This window comes from Scyliorhinus torazame, chromosome 16 (genome assembly GCF_047496885.1).
Source record: "Scyliorhinus torazame isolate Kashiwa2021f chromosome 16, sScyTor2.1, whole genome shotgun sequence".
Lineage (NCBI taxonomy): Eukaryota > Metazoa > Chordata > Chondrichthyes > Carcharhiniformes > Scyliorhinidae > Scyliorhinus > Scyliorhinus torazame.
The window spans coordinates 15040992-15060287 of record NC_092722.1 but is presented as its reverse complement, the minus strand read 5'-3'; the positions used below and the strand labels follow the sequence as shown (position 1 = coordinate 15060287).

The 19296-nt window shown below is 46.3% G+C and overlaps 2 protein-coding genes across 2 annotated transcripts in view; both read left to right on the top strand.

Moving 5' to 3' along the window:
• The window catches only part of espn (espin), a 199024-nt gene that overhangs the window by 149677 nt on the left and 30051 nt on the right, over positions 1 to 19296 (top strand).
• LOC140392472 (espin-like protein) lies at positions 13695 to 19207 on the top strand. Its single transcript, XM_072477713.1, has 4 exons — positions 13695 to 13715; positions 17408 to 17779; positions 17819 to 18937; positions 19007 to 19207. Exons 1-4 carry the CDS (start codon positions 13695 to 13697, stop codon positions 19205 to 19207), a joined length of 1713 nt encoding a protein of 570 aa, XP_072333814.1.

The window sequence follows — 19296 nt, the reverse complement described above, 5'->3', positions numbered from 1 at the left end:
AAAAAGACAATGTTGTCGAGGAGAATACTGAGATTCAGGCTACTAGACCAGAAGGGCTTGAGGTTCATAAGGAGGAGTTGTTCGCAATTCTGGAAAGTGTGAAAATAGATAAGTCCCCTGGGCCGGAAGGGATTTATCCTAGGATTCTCTGGGAAGCTAGGGAGGAGATTGCTGAGCCTTTGGCTTTGATCTTTAAGTCATCTTTGTCTACAGGAATACCACCAGAAGACTGGAGGATAGCAAATGTTGTCCCCTTGTTCAAGAAGGGGAGTAGAGACAACCCCAGTAACTATAGACCAGTGAGCCTTACTTCTGTGTGGGCAAAATCTTGGAAAAGTTTATAAGAGATAGGATGCATAATCATCTGGAAAGGAATAATTTGATTAGAGATAGTCAACACGGTTTTGTGAAGGGTAGGTCGTACCTCACAAACCTTATTGAGTTCTTTGAGAAGGTGCCCAAACAAGTGGAAGAGGGTAAAGCAGTTGATGTGGTGTATATGGATTTCAGTAAAGCGTTTGATAAGGTTCCCCACGGTAGGCTACTGCAGAAAGTACGGAGGCATGGGATTCAGGGTGATTTAGCAGTTTGGATCAGAAATTGGCTAGCTGGAAGAAGACAAAGAGTGGTAGTTGATGGGAAATGTTCAGACTGGAGTCCAGTTACTAGTGGTGTACCACAAGGATCTGTTTTGGGGCCACTGCTGTTTGTCATTTTTATAAATGACCTGGAGGAGGGCGTAGAAGGATGGGTGAGTAAATTTGCAGATGACATTAAAGTCGGTGGAGTTGTGGACAGTGCGGAAGGATGTTACAAGTTACAGAGGGACATAGATAAGCTGCAGCGCTGGGCTGAGAGGTGGCAAATTGAGTTTAATGCAGAAAAGTGTGAGGTGATTCATTTTGGAAGGAAGAACAGGAAGACAGAGTACTGGGCTAATGGTAAGATTCTTGGCAGTGTGGATGAGCAGAGAGATCTCAGTGTCCATGTACATAGATCCCTTAAAGTTGCCACCCAGGTTGAGAGGGTTGTTAAGACCATAAGACATAGGAGTGGAAGTAAGGCCATTCGGCCCATCGAGTCCACTCCACCATTCAATCATGGCAGATTTCAACTGCATTTACCCGCTCTCTCTCCATAGCCCTTAATTCCTTGAGAAATCAAGAATTTATCAACTTCTGTCTTAAAGACACTCAATGTCCTGGCCTCCACCGCCCTCTGTGGCAATGAATTCCACAGACCCACCACTCTCTGGCTGAAGAAATTTCTCCTCATCTCTGTTCTAAAGTGACTCTCTTTTATTCTAAGGCTGTGCCCCCGGGTCCTAGTCTCCCCAGCTAATGGAAACAACTTCCCTACGTCCACCCTATCTAAGCCATTCATTATCTTGTAAGTTTCTATTAGATCTCCCCTCAACCTCCTAAACTCCAATGAATATAATCCCAGGATCCTCAGACGTTCATCGTATGTTAGGCGTACCATTCCTGGGATCATCCGTGTGAATCTCCGTTGGACCCGCTCCAGTGCCAGTATGTCCTTCCTGAGGTGTGGGGTCCAAAATTGCTCACAGTATTCTAAATGGGGCCTAACTAATGCTTTATAAAGCTTCAGAAGTACATCCCTGCTTTTATATTCCAAGCCTCTTGAGATAAATGACAACATCGCATTTGCTTTCTTAATTACAGACTCAACCTGCAAGTTTACCTTTCGAGAATCCTGGACTAGGACTCCCAAGTCCCTTTGCACTTCAGCATTATGAATTTTGTCACCGTTTAGAAAATAGTCCATGCCTCTATTCTTTTTTCCAAAGTGCAAGACCTCGCACTTGCCCACATTGAATTTCATCAGCCATTTCTTGGACCACTCTCCTAAACTGTCTAAATCTTTCTGCAGCCTCCCCACCTCCTCCATACTACCTGCCCCTCCACCGATCTTTGTATCATCGGCAAACTTAGCCAGAATGTCCCCAGTCCCGTCATCTAGATCGTTAATATATAAAGAGAACAGCAGTGGCCCCAAAATTGAACTCTGCGGGACACCACTCGTCACCAGTTGCCATTCCGAAAAAGAACCTTTTATCCCAACTCTCTGCCTTCTGCCTGACAGCCAATCGTCAATCCATGTTAGTACCTTGCCTCGAATACCATGGGCCCTTATTTTACTCAGCAGTCTCCCGTGAGGCACCTTATCAAAGGCCTTTTGGAAGTCAAGATAGATAACATCCATTGGCTCTCCTTGGTCTAACCTATTTGTTATCTCTTCAAGGAACTCTAACAGGTTTGTCAGGCACGACCTCCCCTTACTAAATCCATGCTGACTTGTCCTAATCCGACCCTGCACTTCCAAGAATTTAGAAATCTCATCCTTAACAATGGATTCTAGAATCTTGCCAACAACCGAGGTTAGGCTAATTGGCCTATAACGCCCCTGTTCCCTTCTTGAACAGGGGGGTTACAACAGCGATTTTCCAATCCTCTGGGACTTTCCCTGACTCCAGTGACTTTTGAAAGATCATAACTAACGCCTCCACTATTTCTTCAGCTATCTCCTTTAGAACTCTAGGATGTAGCCCATCTGGGCCCAGAGATTTATCAATTTTTAGACCTCTTAGTTTCTCTAGCACTTTCTCCTTTATGATGGCTACCATATTCAACTCTGCCCCCTTACACTCCTGAATTGTTGGGATATTACTCATGTCTTCTACTGTGAAGACTGACGCAAAGTACTTATTTAGTTCCTCAGCTATTTCCTTGTCTCCCATCACTTGATTACCAGCATCATTTTGGAGCGGCCCAATGTCTACTTTTGCCTCCCGTTTGTTTTTAATGTATTTAAATAAACTTTTACTATCATTCCTAATGTTACTGGCTAGCCTACCTTCATATTTGATCCTCTCTTTTCTTATTTCTCTCTTTGTTATCCTCTGTTTGTTTTTGTAGCCTTCCCAATCTTCTGACTTCCCACTACTCTTTGCCACATTATAGGCTTTCTCTTTTGCTTTGATGCATTCCCTAACTTCCTTTGTCAGCCATGGCTGCCTAATCCCCCCTCTGATAACCTTTCTTTTCTTTGGGATGAACCTCTGTACTGTGTCCTCAATTACTCCCAGAAACTCCTGCCATTGCTGTTCTACTGTCTTTCCCACTAGGCTCTGCTCCCAGTCGATTTTCGTCAGTTCCTCCCTCATGCCCCTGTAGTTACCTTTATTTAACTGTAACACCTTTACATCTGATTCTACCTTTCTTTCAAATTGCAGATTGAATTCTACCATATTATGATCACTGCCTCCTAAGTGTTCCCTTACTTTAAGATCTTTAATCAAGTCTGGCTCATTACATAACACTAAGTCCAGAATGGCCTGTTCCCTCGTGGACTCCATCACAAGCTGTTCCAAAAAGCCCTCCTGTAAACATTCAATGAATTCCCTTTCCTTGGGTCCACTGGCAGCATTATTTACCCAGTCCACCTGCATATTGAAGTCCCCCATGATCACTGTGACCTTGCCTTTCTGACATGCACTTTCTATTTTGTGGTGCATTTTGTGCCCCTGGTCCTGACCACTGCTAGGAGGCCTGTACATAACTCCCATTATGGTTTTTTGCCTTTGTGGTTCCTCAACTCTACCCACACAGACTCTACATCATCTGACCCTATGTCGTTTAGTGCTATTGATTTAATTTCATTCCTAATTAACAAGGCAACCCCGCCCCCTCTGCCCACCTCTCTGTCTTTTCGATGGCTTGTGAATCCCTGGATGTTTAAATGCCAGTCCTGAACCCCCTGCAACCACATCTCTGTGATGCCTACCACATCATACCTGCCAGTCACAATCTGGGCCACAAGCTCATCTACCTTGTTCCGTACACTGCGCGCATTTAAATATAGCACCTTTAATTCTCTATTGACCGTCCCTTTTTGTTTTCTTAGTGTGGTGGACCTTGGTTTACTGAGCCTTTCCATACACTGTGTCATATTTTGTGGGATGGGGACTATCGTAACCTCTCCTGAGTTTTGTCTTTTCGTGCTTTTTTGTATTCCTAAGCAGCTACGCTTCCCACTGATTACTTCACCTCTTGGTTCCCTGACTTTCCCTTCCCCCCCAATCTCTAGTTTAAAGTCCTATTGACCACCCTATTTACTCTTTTCGCCAGAACACTGGTCCCAGCTCGGTTCAGGTGGAGACCATCCCAACGGTATAGGTCCCCCCTGTCCCAAAACTGATGCCAGTGTCCCATGAAAAGGAAACCCTCTTTCCCACACCACTCTTTCAGCCACGTGTTAACTTCCCTTATTCTTGCCTCCCTATGCCAATTTGCACGTGGCTCGGGCAGTAATCCAGAGATTATGACCCTTGAGGACCTGTTTTTTAATTTGAATCCTAGCTCTTTATAATCTCAAAACAGGTCCTCTTTCCTAGACTTGCCTATGTTGTTGGTACCGACATGGACCACAACAACTGGATCCTCCCTCTCCAGTATCCTTTCAAGCTCCCTGGCACCGGGCAGGCAACATACCATGCAGGACTATTTATCCTGCTCACAAAGGATACTATCTATCCCCCTGATAATAGAATCCCCTACAACTACAGCTTGCCTATTTACTCCCTCCCCTTGAATGGCCTGCTGAACCATGGTGCCTTGGTCAGCTGACTCATCCTTCCTGCAGCCCTGTTCGCCATCCACACAGGGAGCAAGTGCCTCATACCTGTTGGACAGGGTCAAGGGCTGAGGCTCCTGAGATCCTGACTGCTGGTTCCCTTTACCTGCCTGACTTGCAGTCACACCCTGCTGTCCCTGGCCACTGGCAGGATTTAAACTACTTACTCTGACAGGTGTGACTGCCTCCTGAAACACAGTGTCCAGGTAAGTCTCCCCCTCCCGGATGTGCCTCAGTGTTTGAAGCTCAGACTCCAGCTCATCAACTCTGAGCCGGAGCTCTTCGAGCAGCCAACACTTACTGCAGATGTGGTCGCTGCAGCTCGCAATGGGATCTGCCAGCTCCCACATCAAGCAGCTCAAGCACATCACCTGACCAGCTATCTCTAATTAATTAAGAAGGCGTACGGTGTGTTAGCTTTTATTGGTGGAGGGATTGAGTTTCGGAGCCATGAGGTCATGTTGCAGCTGTACAAAACTCTGGTGCGGCCGCATTTGGAGTATTGCGTGCAATTCTGGTCACCGCATTATAGGAAGGATGTGGAAGCATTGGAAAGGGTGCAGAGGAGATTACCAGAATGTTGCCTGGTATGGAGGGAAGATCTTATGAGGGAAGGCTGAGGGACTTGAGGCTGTTTTCGTCAGAGAGAAGAAGGTTAAGAGGTGACTTAATTGAGGCATACAAGGTGATCAGAGGATTGAATAGGGTGGACAGTGAGAGCATTTTTCCTCGCATGGTGATGTCTAGCACGAGGGGACATAACTTTAAATTGAGGGGAGATAGATATAAGACAGATGTCAGGGTTAGGTTCTTTACTCAGAGAATAGTAAAGGCGTGGAATGCCCTGCCTGCAACAGTAGTGGACTCGCCAGCACTAAGGGCATTCAAATGGTCATTGGATAGACATATGGACGATAAGGGAATGGTGTAGATGGACTTTAGAGTGGTTTCACAGGTCGGAGCAACATCGAGGGCCAAAGGGCCTGTACTGCGCTGTAATGTTCTATATTCTATGTTCTATAATAGCGTACAGGTGGTGCAGGTTCCTGAACTGCTGACACTGGGACAGAAGTTGTCTATGGATCATAAGCACATACGAGATAATCATAGAATCCTAGAACTTACAGTGCAGAAGGAGGCCCTTCGGCCCATTGAGTCTGCACCAGCTCTTGGAAAGTGCACCCTACTTAAGCCCACAGCTACACCCTATCCGCGCAACCCTATCTAATCTAAGGGCAATTTCGCATGGCCAGTCCAGCTAACCTGCACATCTTTGGACTGTGGGAGGAAACGGCACCCGGAGGAAGCCCTCGCAGACACGGGAAGAACATGCAGTCTCCGCACAGTCAGTGACCCAAGCGGGAATCGAACCTGGGACCCTGGCGCTGTGAAGCCATAGTGCTAACCACTGTGCTACCGTGCTGCCACGGGTGGCAGTGAGCCATTCGACTCTTCGACCCTTTAAAAAAAATTAATTCATGGGCTGTGGACTTAGCTGGCTAGGCCAGCATTTATTGCCCATCCTTAATTGCCCTCGAGAAGGGGGCGGTGAGCTGCCTTCTTGAACCACTGCTGTCTATATGGTGTAGGTACACCCATTGTGCTGTTAGGAAGGGAGTTCCAGGATTTTGATCCAGTGCCAGTGAAGGAACGGCCAATATATTTCCAAACCAGAATGGTGTGTGGTTTGGAGGGGACCGTCCAGGTGGTGGTGTTCCCATGTGTTTGCTGTCCTTGTCCTTCTAGATGATAGTGGCCGTGGGTTTGGAAGGTGCTGATGAAGGAGCCTTGGGGAGTTTCTGCAGTGTGTTTTGTAGACGGTACATTGCTAAATCCACCACATGGAGGCTGAGGAAAGACTGAGTCTGCAGGCAGCCTATACCTTCAGACAGTTATTACCAAGACGGCAGTGTAAATACAGACCCTTCCAGTTCACCAACCACCCAGTGTGAACTCCCTTTTAAACTCGAGTAATAAAGTCCTGATGCATCCTCAATTAGGGAAGTTGTCCTTAATTATCAACTTAAAGCATGTTCTCCATTGCAGCGCAACTCCAAAATTAACAGTACATACTGTTGCCACAGTGTGTCGGTTGTGAATGGAGTGAATGTTCAAGGTGGTGTTTGAGGTGCCACACAAATGGGCTGCTCTGTCATCGAGCTCTTTGAGTCTTATTGGAGATGCGCACATCCAGGCAAGTGGCGAGTATTCCATCGCAGTCCTGACATGTGCCTTATAATAATAATAATAATAATCACTTATTATCACAAGTAGGCTTCAATAAAGTAACTGTGAAAAGCCCCTAGTCGCCACATTCCGGTGCCTGTTCGGGGAGGCCGGTGCAGGAATTGAACCCGCGCTGCTGGCATTGTTCTGCATTGCAAGCCAGCTGTTTAGATAGTGGGCAGGTTTTAGTTAGCTAGGAGGTAAGTTACTTGCAGCAGAATGCCCAATCTCTGACCTCCTCTTGCAGCACAGTATTTATATGAAGGTCCATTTCAGTTTCTGGTCAATGGTAGCCCCCAGGATGTAGATAGTGGGGGATTCAGTGACGGTAATGCTATTGAATGTCATGGGGAGAGGGCTATATTGACTCTTGTTGGAGATGGTCATTGCCTGGCACTTGAGTGGTGAAAATCTAATTTCCCCCTTATCAGCCCAAGCTTGAATGTTGTCCAGGTTTTGATGCATGTGGGCGTGGACTGCTTTGGAATCTGGGGCGTCATGAATAGTGCTGAACATTGTACAATCATCAATGAACATCCCACCCTTGACCTCTTGATGGAAGGAAGGTCATTGATGAAGCAGCTGAAGAGGGTTGAGCCCAGCACACGGTCCTGATAGTTGACCACAACCAACGAACAGAAAAGCAGAGAATTTTGTCAATGGTGAAAGATTGGGAAGGGCTGATGTCCAAAGGAACCTGGGTGTCCTTGTTCAAGAGTCACTAAAAATGACCATGTGGATGCAGCAGGCAGTTCAGAAGGCAAATGGTATGTTGGCCTTCGTCGTGAGGGGATTTGAGTACAGGAGTCAAGATGTCTTGCTGCAGTTATATGGAGCCTTGGTGAGACCATACCTGGTCTATTGTGCACAGTTTTAGCCCCCTTATCTAAGGAGGGATATTCTTGCAGAGAGGGAGTGCAACAAAGGTTCTCCAGACTAATCCCTGGGACAACAGGATGGTTTTATGAGGAGAAGATTGGGGAGACTGTCTGCATTCTTCAGAGTTTCAAGGAATGAGGAGTGATCTTATTGAAACTTACATCCTGTTGTGCCCTGTAAGAATTTTGTATGTGGATAGAATGTTTCCATTGGCTGGTCAACCTAGAACCAGGGGACACAATCTCAGTACAAGAGGCAGGTCATTCAACACTGAGATGAGGAGGAATTTCTTCACATCAGATGGTGGTGAAGTTTTGGAATTCTCTGCCCCAGGCGGTTGTGGAAGCTCAGTCATTGATCATGTTCCAGTCTGATGCCAATGACATCAAGGGATATAAGGATAGCGCCGGAAAGTGGCTGGTGGTAGGTGATCAGTTATTATCTGATAGAATGGAAGAGCATGCAGGCTGAATGACTTACTCCTGTTCCTACCTTCCTGTAAGTATCACTTCAACCAGGGAAGAATTTCCCCCGATTCCCATTGACCAATTTTGCTTGGACACCACGATAACACACTCTGAGAAATGCTGCCTTCAAGGGCAGTCACTCTCACTTCACCTCTTGCATTCTTTTGTCAATGCTTGGACCAAGGCTGTAATGAGGCCAGGAGCTAATTGGTCCTGATACAGCCCAAACTGAGCATCAGTGTTCAGGTTGTTTCTGAGTAAGTGCCGTTTGATAGCACTGTCGATGACTTCTTCCACCACTGATATCGAGAGTAGACTGATGTGGCAGGAGTAAGTCGGGATTTGTCCTGATTTTTGTGTATGGGCCATACCTGGGCAATTGTCCACGTTGCCAGTTAGATGCCAGCATTGCAGTTGCACTGGCACAGCTTGCCGAGGGGCACGGCTTGTTCAGGAGCACAGGTCTTCAGTACTGTTGTCGGAATCATACTGTCGCACCATTCAATGAGATCATGGCTGAGCTGGTAACAGACCAGGGTTGGCTAATGGAGGAGTGCAACAGATAAATATTTTGGAGGTCTAGCATGATAATCATGGAGACAAGGTTCATGTGGAGCTTGCCATGTGAAGATTAAACACGTATGGTTCAATCTATGCTGCGTGTCTGAGGAAGAAGTGGATTGATGTGCCAAATGGCTGTTACAATCTTCGAGGAGTTGAATTTCCGTGGGAATTCTGCGACCCAATCTCCGTGAGTTTGGCAAAAGGGCCAAAGAAAGCTAGGAGAGACACCAAAGTTACGGCGGGCAAGTGGGAAATCCGCTGCAGAAATTCATTCCCAAGTTACCTTCTTGATATTTAATGGCTGCGTTAGCTTCTTCAAAAGGGCCATTAGCAGAACAAAGTAGAGAGCACTGGTTTCACAGATTCCTGCCCATCCTTTTTCAGGTTCATTATTTCTTTTCCACCGACGCCCATAGAAGTTGCAGCATAGAGACGGACCATTCGGCCCAGCTGGCCTGTGATGGTACATTTGCTCCACCTGGGGCTTGATCCCACCCAGTACAGCTCAGCTATCTCTGTGGATTTCAATACATTTTCTGTCATGGTGAGGTAGACATGCATGTCTGCTGGACACTAGTGCAAGGAGTCCCTGGGAACATGTTAATATTACTGAGGGGGTTCCTGAGAGTGTGTGTGCCTTTGCACGGGGTCAGTGGGAGTGTGATAACGTTTGCTGGGAGTCCCTGGATTGGGATGGCATTTGTGGGGGGGGGGGGTCCATGGGAGTGTGATAACGTTTGCGGAGGGGTTTCTCTGGAGCGTGCTAACATTTGCCGGGGCTTGGAGGGGAATGGTCTCTGGAGTGCGCTAACATTTTCAGAGGGTCTCTGGAGCGTGCTAACATTTGCCTGAGCTTGGGGGGGGAATGGTCTCTGGAGTGTGGTAACATTTTCAGTTGGCGGGAGGGGTCCACATTCTGAAGAGTTTGGAATCTGTAGAGCTGGAGTTGCATTGGGCAAAGACCGTCACTGACCTTAGCTGCTGGTTACTCTTGCTTGGTATCAAGGTAAATGTGTTGTGCTCGTGGGCCGCAATGTCGCTGTGAGGTTTGAATACACGTTGTGACAGTGAGGGGTCAGGTTTCCTCTGCACTGGACACAGCAACATTGTGCACCCGTTCATTAGGAAGCAGTTCCCCTCTGCACAAACTGTAAATCCTCCCTGCAGCTCCACCGCTTTACTCGTCGGGTTTTATTTTTCAAGGGAATGTTAAGTTTTATTGGTGCTTCAAAGCGTGATCCATTCTCACGGCATGCCCTAAATTTACGACGTTGGTCCCCAGTATTGTTGGCCACCAGGCCGACCAGTCACTTTAAAAGTCTGCAGAAGGATCTCGCTCTGGAACCCGGAAAAGAATGGGGACCCCGTCGGCTATTTCGTATAAGTAAGTCAATATGGTTGACCCTTGACCTAGCAAACCACTCAGGGCAACTGGGGATGGGCAATAACTGCTGGCCCAGCCAGCGATGGCCACATCCGAGGAATGATTAAAGAAAAAGACAGTGTGCATGAAAACAGGCTGCTCCACGTTGAAAACAAACAGCCTTGGGAATCTATTTAAATCAGTGCCAAATTAAAAATTACACTCGGTAAACACGGGTGCCGGTTTGGTCACCAGGACTGGGCCAGTTGTTTTTTGCTTAGTTTAATAATACCACCTGGGGTATGTTTACGTGGAAAAATCCGCTGCCAACAGAAACAAAAACAATGCGCACAGTTACTACAACAACAACTTGCATTCGCGTCGCACCTTTAATTGGTCCAAGGCTTTTAATACCTTTTGTCCAGATGCAAGACATACATTGCACATTGGTTTGCAAACTATGTGCTGCGACATATGGGGCAGGGCATGAATTTTTGGAGACATGTCCACAAACCGGCTGAAATATTAATAAATAATGTGGCCGTTTGCTCTGGTGAATAAGTTACCGAATCACAGAATTGTAACAGGGCCACTTGGCCCACCGTGTCTGCACGAGCTCTCCAAATGGGCACCATGACTCGTTCCCCTGCCTTTTCCCAGTGCCCCTAGACATTGTTTCTATTCAAATAATCAGCTAACGCCCTCTTGAATGCCTCGATTGAACCTGCCTCCACCACATTTCCAGGCAGAGAATTCCAGATCCAAACCACCCATTGTGTGAAAAAGTTTTTTCTCACATCACGTTTGCTTTGGGTTTTTTATTTGCAAATCACTTGAAATCTGTGTCCCCTTGTTCTTGATCCTTTTACGAGTGGGAACAGTTTCTCCCTGACTACTCTGTCCAGCCCCCTCTTGGCCGCCTTCTCTCCAAGGGGAACAGTCCCAAACTCGCCAATCTATCCTCATAACTGAAGTATTTCATCCCTCGAACCATTCTTGTGAACCTTTTCTACACTCTCTCTAATGTGTTCACATCCTATAGTGTGGAACGCAGAACTCTATACAATATTCCAGTTGAGGTCGAACTAGTGTCTTGTTTAAGTTCAGCAGAATCTCCATGCTCTTGGATTCTATGCCCCTATTAATAGAAATTAGAGACTGAAGTGTAAACAAAGGCTTTCTTCCATTCTGTAAACATTGCTATAAACATTAGTTTTGTTTGTTCATGCTAGTGGCTTCAACGTCCTTAGCTTATTTTATTTTATTTCTTTCAAATCTTTTCCCCTCATCTGAAAGTGTTCACTCAGCTTGGGGAATGGTCTTTATCAATGATTTATGTTGTGACTTTTTCTTTGTGCACATACTTGGTACACAGCAGCTAACACTGCGTGACGGGCACTCTCGTTCAGCTTTTAGCAGAGTTTGTTGGAAATTAGCAAGGAGAAAGCAAGGCTGCTGTCAGATGAGCTGAAGTAATTTAGTGCTCTCACAACCCCTGCTCTAACTCGGGGCAGCTAATCTGGCACAAGTCAGCATTCAAGCCTGCATGGTATGGCTAAGTCCTCCATGAGATCAGTTGAGCCACCTGGACACAAACCTGTATGTTTAACACTGATTACATATCTCACACCCTCCACCTTTAAGATGCAACTTGCCTTTTGGGTTTTTGGTCACCTACCATATATCTCCCTGTGATGCCCAGTGTCAAATCATAGAATTATAGAATCATAGAATTTACAGTGCAGAAGGAGGCCATTTGGCCCATCGAGTCTGCACCGGCCCTTACAAAGAGCACCCTACTCAAGCCCACGTATCTACCCTATCCCCGTAACCCAGGAACCCCCATTTAACCTTTTTTGGTCACTAAGGGCAATTTAGCAAGGCCAATCCACCTAACCCGCACATCTTTGGACTGTGGGAGGAAACCGGAGAACCCGGAGGAAACCCACGCACACACGGGGAGAACGTGCAGACTGCGCACAGTGACCCAAGCTGGAAATCGAACCTGGGACCCTGGAGCTGTGAAGCAATTGTGCTATCCACCATGCTGCCGTGCTGCCCTGGATGCAAGTTGTTGTCATGAGAAGATATATGGAAGTGTCAAGGGGTTTAGAGAGCAATGTCTAGATTGCAGATGATATAATGATTGCTGGTTCAGCCAGTAGGGGAGGGGTTAGGGAATGTTTAGTAGCCCTGAAATGGAACAGCAGAGAGAACAAGAGTAGGGCTTGAGTAAGTTTCAGAGGTGGCCTGTTTGATTGAATAATAACAGTGTAATAACTGGTGGCATGGTAGCACAGTGCCGATTTCCGGCTTGGGTCACTGTCTGTGTGGAGTCTGCACGTTCTCCCCGTGTCTGCGTGGGTTTCCGCCGGGTGCTCCGGTTTCCTCCCACAAGTCCCGAAAGGCGTGCTGTTAGGTAATTTGGACATTCTGAATTCTCCCTCAGTGTATCCGAACAGCCGGCGGAATGTGGCGACTGGGGGCTTTTCACAGTAACTTCATTCCAGAGTTTATTTAAAAATAAATTCTGAGTGCCCAATTAATTATTTCCAATTAAGGGGCAATTTAGTGTGGCCTACTCTGCACATCTTTGGGTTGTGGGGGCCGAAACCCACGCAAACGTGGGGGAGAATGTGCAAACTCCACACGGAAAGTGACCCAGAGCCAGGATCGAACCTGGGACCTCGGAGCCGTGAGGCAGCAATGCTAACCACGGCGCCACATTGCTGCCCTAACTTAATTGCAGTGTTAATGTAAGCCTACTTGTGACAATAAAGATTATTATTACTACTATTATTATTGAGGAGAAGGGAGAAGCATGCTCTTCAAGATCTGGGAAGATACTGTGACTGATTCTATACTCGCTGTTATAGCTCTAGGACACGGCCATCTGTGACACCAGCCCAATTGTAATTAAATAATTTAGCATGAACTGGGATGGCAGTTGGGGTGATCCCACTACTAGGAATCACTGAAAAGACTAGGGGCGGGATTTACCACGCAACCCGCCTTGTGTTTTGCGGTGGTGGGAAGCGGCCTGCTATTGGCCAGTGGCAGGATCTTCTGGTCTTGCCATTGTCAATGAGGTTTCCCATTGAATGCTCCCCTCGCCACCGGGAAACCCGCAGTGGGGATGCGCCATTGGCGGGACCGGAAGATCCCGCTGGCGTCAATAACTGGAAAGTTCTGTCCTGATACTCTTTTGTTTAGAGAAGTGAGAGGAGGAGTCCGGGGTTTTCAACATTGTGAAGCAAGTCAAGAGGATAGATCTAGAGAAGATGGGCAGAACTTTCCTTCGGGCCTTCTGCCTCCCAACGGCAGGAGGAAATTGGTACTCCGAGCCTCCGTTTACGGGCAGCGGAACCGGCCCAACTAGTAAATGTAGCATAGGCGTTAATAAATTCAATAAGGAGTTCAGGGGAAACTTGTTCCCCAAGAGAGTTTAGAATGTGGAATTTAATACGACAAGGAATAGCTGAACAAATAACATTGATACATTGAAGGAGAAGCTAGATAGGTAAATAGGAGTGGCCGGAATGGAAGGAGATGCTGATGGGGTAAGATGACGAGGGATAGGAGATTGCTCGTATGGACCATAAAGACAAGCACAGGGCACGTGGGCCGGTGGCCTGCCTCAGGGCTGTATATTTTAACATATCAGTAAAAAGTCTACATTGGATATATTACAGCCTTCAGTCTTTCAGGAGATTATATTTAATACAGTAAATGGATAAATTCACCAGTATCCGTAATTCACCGTACATTTATGTTCTCTTGAAGAAATTAATCGGGAACTATATTTTTATTCCTTTATAATTTGACAAAACATAAGAATATTTGCATTCTTTAGGGTTCTTGGTATGCAATGCTTCTTGGAAGGGTTTATAGATCTGGAGGGCTCTTAGATATCTGCCTGTCGTGAATTTGCTGGATGCTGTAATTTAAGACTCTTCCGAAATCCATTCCTTTTTGTGAGAACCTCACGAGGACCACGGGGAGTGACTCCCCGTGGGACTCGTGTTGCACAAGTTCCCATGGTAACGGGTGGAGGCTCACCCAGCTGGGATTTGTTATTGAGCCCTTTAAATGCCAGACCCGGACCGGGAATTCCGTTAGTCCCAGGCTGGAATAATTGTCTCGTACGCTATGCAGGGAGGGGGGGCGGGGGGGCTTTACTTTTGAGTTTAAAATAAAATTAGTTAAACCACAATATTCGTGTCTACTGGATTGCTACATTGTTTACCATTGGTTGTCCTTAACTCATCCCCCAGCAGGGAGTTACCAGTATGAGGTGCATACTGGGAAATTGCAGGACCACACTTCAACGCTTTGCAATCTTTAATTGGACAGAGAATAGTAGGTGTGGGACGGGGTGGGGGGGGGGGGGGGGGCGGTGGCTATGGTTTCCCATAATGCACTTCCAGCAGGTAAGGCCTGGCCCAGAGAGCAACCACCTACCCTCCTATTTGTATTGTGGGCTAAGTGAAAGCAACAAGAACATCCATGCAGTTTCTCCAAAGCTGCTGGGGTAGTTTTTGTTTTGGAGAGGGACCAGAAACTGTTAATAAACAGGGTTACCAATTCCAGTTGCGTAACAGGATTCACCAAGCTGTTACATCTCCCCAGTTTTCTTTACTACGGCAAAAAAAAAGTAAGCTTCGAGGAAGATTAAGAGCAAAAGCTATTTTCCCCAATGACCGGATGAATTTTCTCTGGGATTGCCTGCAGTTGTGTCCCAGGGGATGAAGCTTTAATTTCTAGAGGCTCCAGGACAATCCTAGAGGGTTGGCAACCCAATAATTAGAGGTTGCTGCTTCAGACTGGGCCCAAAGAAATGTTGGCATAAAGACAGGGAACCTGCAAGATGCATTCTCCTATTGCCCATTGTCTACTTCAGACCCAAGTTTGTAATGCTTTAGCACCTATTCAATCGATTGTTGTTAAGATCAAATTGTGTGTTTGCATTGCATGTGTTTGAGGGTTCGATGCTGTTTGGAGTGTTGCTAAGATAAAGCTGCAGTATCCATTTTATATTGTGTTGCACATGACCTTCCAGCATTTGGTGTGGTGTGCATTGAATTCACCCATCATTATGAAGACCTATTCAATCCCAGCATACTTGATGCTAGTGGGGTCCAACATTCTGAACGCTGACTAAAAATGACCCGGAAAGCAGAACAATAGATTAATCAAGAACCTGATTCCTTGACCATTGTGCTGCTGTGGAAGGCAGCATGGGGGGGGGGGGGGGGGGGGGAGCTGAAACAGGGATGATATAATTGCCCCGAGTTTCTTGAGAGCACAGAATAGGGAAGAAACCCAGATAACTGCATCTCTATTTCTTTAATTTATTTACTGGGGCTTTCCCAGTGGAGGAGACCAGCCAACATCTAGGGATTTAATCGAGGCCAGAGGTGTTCTCAGCCTCCTGCCTCGTTTTCCAGTTCACTTCCATTCGGGACCATTAAAAAACCCGACACGAGTACAGTTTATTTCCCATTGTTAATTGTGTGGAAAAAACCATAAGCTTTGTAAAACATTAAGAAGACACTTGGGAGTCTTCAAAGCATGCAGTTCAAAACCTCTCATTGCGCATTCTTGGCGTACTCAATGGTCTGGATGAGAGTTGCCAATCGCGATTAAATGGGCCAAGGCAGGCCAGCAGCACGGTTCAATTCCCGTAACAGTCTCCCCGAACAGGCGCCGGAATGTGGCGACTTGGGGCTTTTCACAGTAACTTCATTTGAAGTCTACTTGTGACAATAAGCGATTTTCATTATTTCATTTTCCTTGTGACACACTGCCTTTCTACATAACTGAAAAGCATGGTAGCATAGTGGTTAGCACAGTTGCTTCATAGCTCCAGGGTCCCAGGTTCGATTCCCAGCTTGGGTCACTGTCTGTGCGGAGTCTGCACGTTCTCCCCGTGTCTGTGTGGGTTTCCTCTGGGTTCTCCAGTTTCCTACCACAGTCCAAAGATGTGCAGGTTAGGTGGATTGGCTATTCTAAATTGCCCTTAGTGTCCAAAACGATTAGGTTGGGTTACGGGGATTAGGGTGGAGGTGGGGGGCTTAGGAGGGGCACTCTTTCCAAGGGCCGGTGCAGACACAATGGGCTGATGGCCTCCTTCTGCACTGTAAATTCTATAATGCTTGAATGTCATCCAAACAGCCTCTCCCCCCGCCCCCCCCCACCCCCAAATTTCAATAACTTTAGAACTTGCAAAGCAAAATGATCAAGAAAAATGACAAAACAAAAATCAGTTTCCCCAGGGTCGCACACAGCAGCATCCTGAATATTGATCTTCAATTTCTGGAGACTCCAGACCAATCCTGGAGGGTTGGCAACCCGGGTCTGGACTCAGAAATTTGGAGGCCGTCCCCTCCTGAATTTAACTGTGCTTCCCTTTAATGCATTCACGAATGCTGATACTTCCATGTAGCACTCGTATGCCTACTTTTCAGTATCTCGTATGGGTTATCAAACATGATAACTTTCTCATGGAGGATTCTTGGTGGCTGAGGCCGAGAGGATTAGCGAATGATTCTCTTTGGAATAGCTACCATGTTGTTTACTGACACAACCCTAAAGCTCACGTACCCAAATAGTATTGATCTGAAGTGGGTGCAAAGTTAGAATCCACCCCAGTGTATGGGACTACTTTTATAGCGCTTTGTAGGAATGTATTTCCCTGCGAGCATCAACTATGGACATAATGTAAACTAAGATCCTAATGCAATATGTTTGCTGCACATTAAATTTTGACATGCTAACATTTCAAGAGAAAAATGCAGTGCGCTTGCTCATCCATGTAGACATACAAAACGGGTACTTCGACTTTAAATGCTTTAACACGATGAGTGGTGCAATGAATGTTTTTATTGGAAAATCATATTTCCTTATTCATTATTGATTGGGTACCAATTTCTTTCTTCTGATAGAAACATCTTTTGACAGAAGATTAGCTCAAAGGCCATAAAGCGTCTTTGATTGCATTACCTATAATGAACAATCAATTGGAACGAAGAATGACTAATTGAGTTGTAGCCAGCAGAAAGTTGTATTTAAGCTAAATTCACTTAAATTTGACCATGCACAGCTAAACATGGAAATAAGGAAGAGATGTCTAGTATATCACCCCATTGCACCACTAACCTGTGAAGGATTGAAGACGTATAGATAGAAGAGAATATTGGGTCTTTTGTTTGCTCAGAGAGATATTTGTGCCCTGTGCTTTCTCCTGAGGCAGTTTTACGGCAGTAACTATTGCCAACCTGAGGGGTGGAGGTACTCCCATGCACACAATGCTATTCTGGGACCATTTGGAGAACTTATGACGGAAGACGATATCATCCGTATAGAAAAGCAGATCGAAAACCTCCAAGTCATGCACAAAGTGCAGGAAGTGGAGACGGAGCTGGAGCAGCTCGAGCTTGAGCTTCAGCAACTCTTGCCCATGTCTGTGGCCTTGGCCCCTGACCATTTTACTGTGAACCCGAAACAGGTCCACGGACAGGCAGATGACCTACCCGCCTGGTGCAACAAGATTTCGACCCTATTGAAGAGCATGGCTATCCTTTTGGCTAGTCTCGGTGGGAAGGAGATAGACATTCTGGACACAGTGACTTCCCGTGACCAATTTGGGGGCCCGGCGGCTGAGCCAATGAAGGTTGCTCCAGCTAAGGAAATTAATATAGGAAGGTCTCAGTCATTCAGTTCGACTAGGGAGGATGTCCAGAAAGAAATCCTGCAATGTGGTGTGTCAGTCAAAAACATAAAAGCAAACTACGAGTTGCAACTGCAATCAAAAATGACTGATGACATGCAGCATAGAGTTTATAAAAGGAAGAGATCGTTGCCTGTTGTACCTCATGATACAGGAACCATTTTGGAAGAACCCTATAACTTTAGTATCAATGAAACTCGAGGCATTGAACACAGAGTACAACAACAGTATCCTGGCAATCATCGGCCAATGGTGGTGGAAGAACCATTAATCATGCCTTCGCATGCACCATTAATGTATTCTGGTTCAACAGACAAGAATGATGTAGGCCAATGTTTAAGTCAAGACAGTGAAACTTTATTTAGTCCAGACTTCATGACCAGAAGTCTCCCAGTCCAGACAGACCTCAGCTGCGTGCAGCAGTACATAGACACGAGGAAGGAACGGATCGTGTTCCTCTTCCTTGAACACTGGAGGAAATGGACATTTACCGAATCTTTCAGACAAAAGCAAATGGCGTCAAGTCTTTCGGGTGCTTTAGCTGAGGACTTCAAAGACATACAGCACGCTGATGGGCTGTTGTATAAACCATCGGAATTACAGTCTGAAATGATGAGAGGGAGAAGCGATGATGATCGCCTTCTTTTCTTCATGAAGCAGAGGCAAGTGGTTGGCAAGCTGTTAGGCCACTGGAGGACCATTATCTCCCAGGTCCCAACTCGGCAAATCAGACGATTGAGTCGGCATCACGAGATGTACTGGCCTGAACACTTTCTTCCTCATGTTAATGGCACTCCCGTCGATTACAGTAGCCTGAGCCTTGACCTTTTCATGCTTGGCTACTTCCAGTTATTGGAAATGAACATTGCTCGCGCCGAGCGGAAATTCCGACACATCCTTTGCTACGAGATGTTTGACCGCCTGGGAAGCCACAGTTGGGAACTGATCCGAAAATTCCACAAAGTCGTCATGGAAGAGGTTGAGTCTGGGAAACGAGATTGGGCCGATGGATTCGAGGATATTAAGCAGGAGTTCTTTGGTGACAGAGTTGAGGTCCACCAGCACAATGCCGCAGTCCAGGATGAGCAAACAGAATCGGAGCCTGTGGAATTATCCCGACAGGAGTCACTCACGAGTAACTCCACCCGTTTCCCAGTCAGTGACAATACAGTGGACGAGGAGAGGCGAAGGAACAAAATTAGAAAAGAATCGATTCAACTCATCTCCGAACTTGGAGAATTCTGCAACCAAGAGATCTGTCGATACATTGACCGTAGTTTTTCATTTTGGAAGGAGAAAGAAGCAGAGTTATTTGTTATTTAAACTGATGAATCGGTATTTTTTAGGTTATGAAGCTAATGCCTCTTTGGTGTCCAAGGGGAGATAACTGCTTTTCAAGCGACAGATGAGAG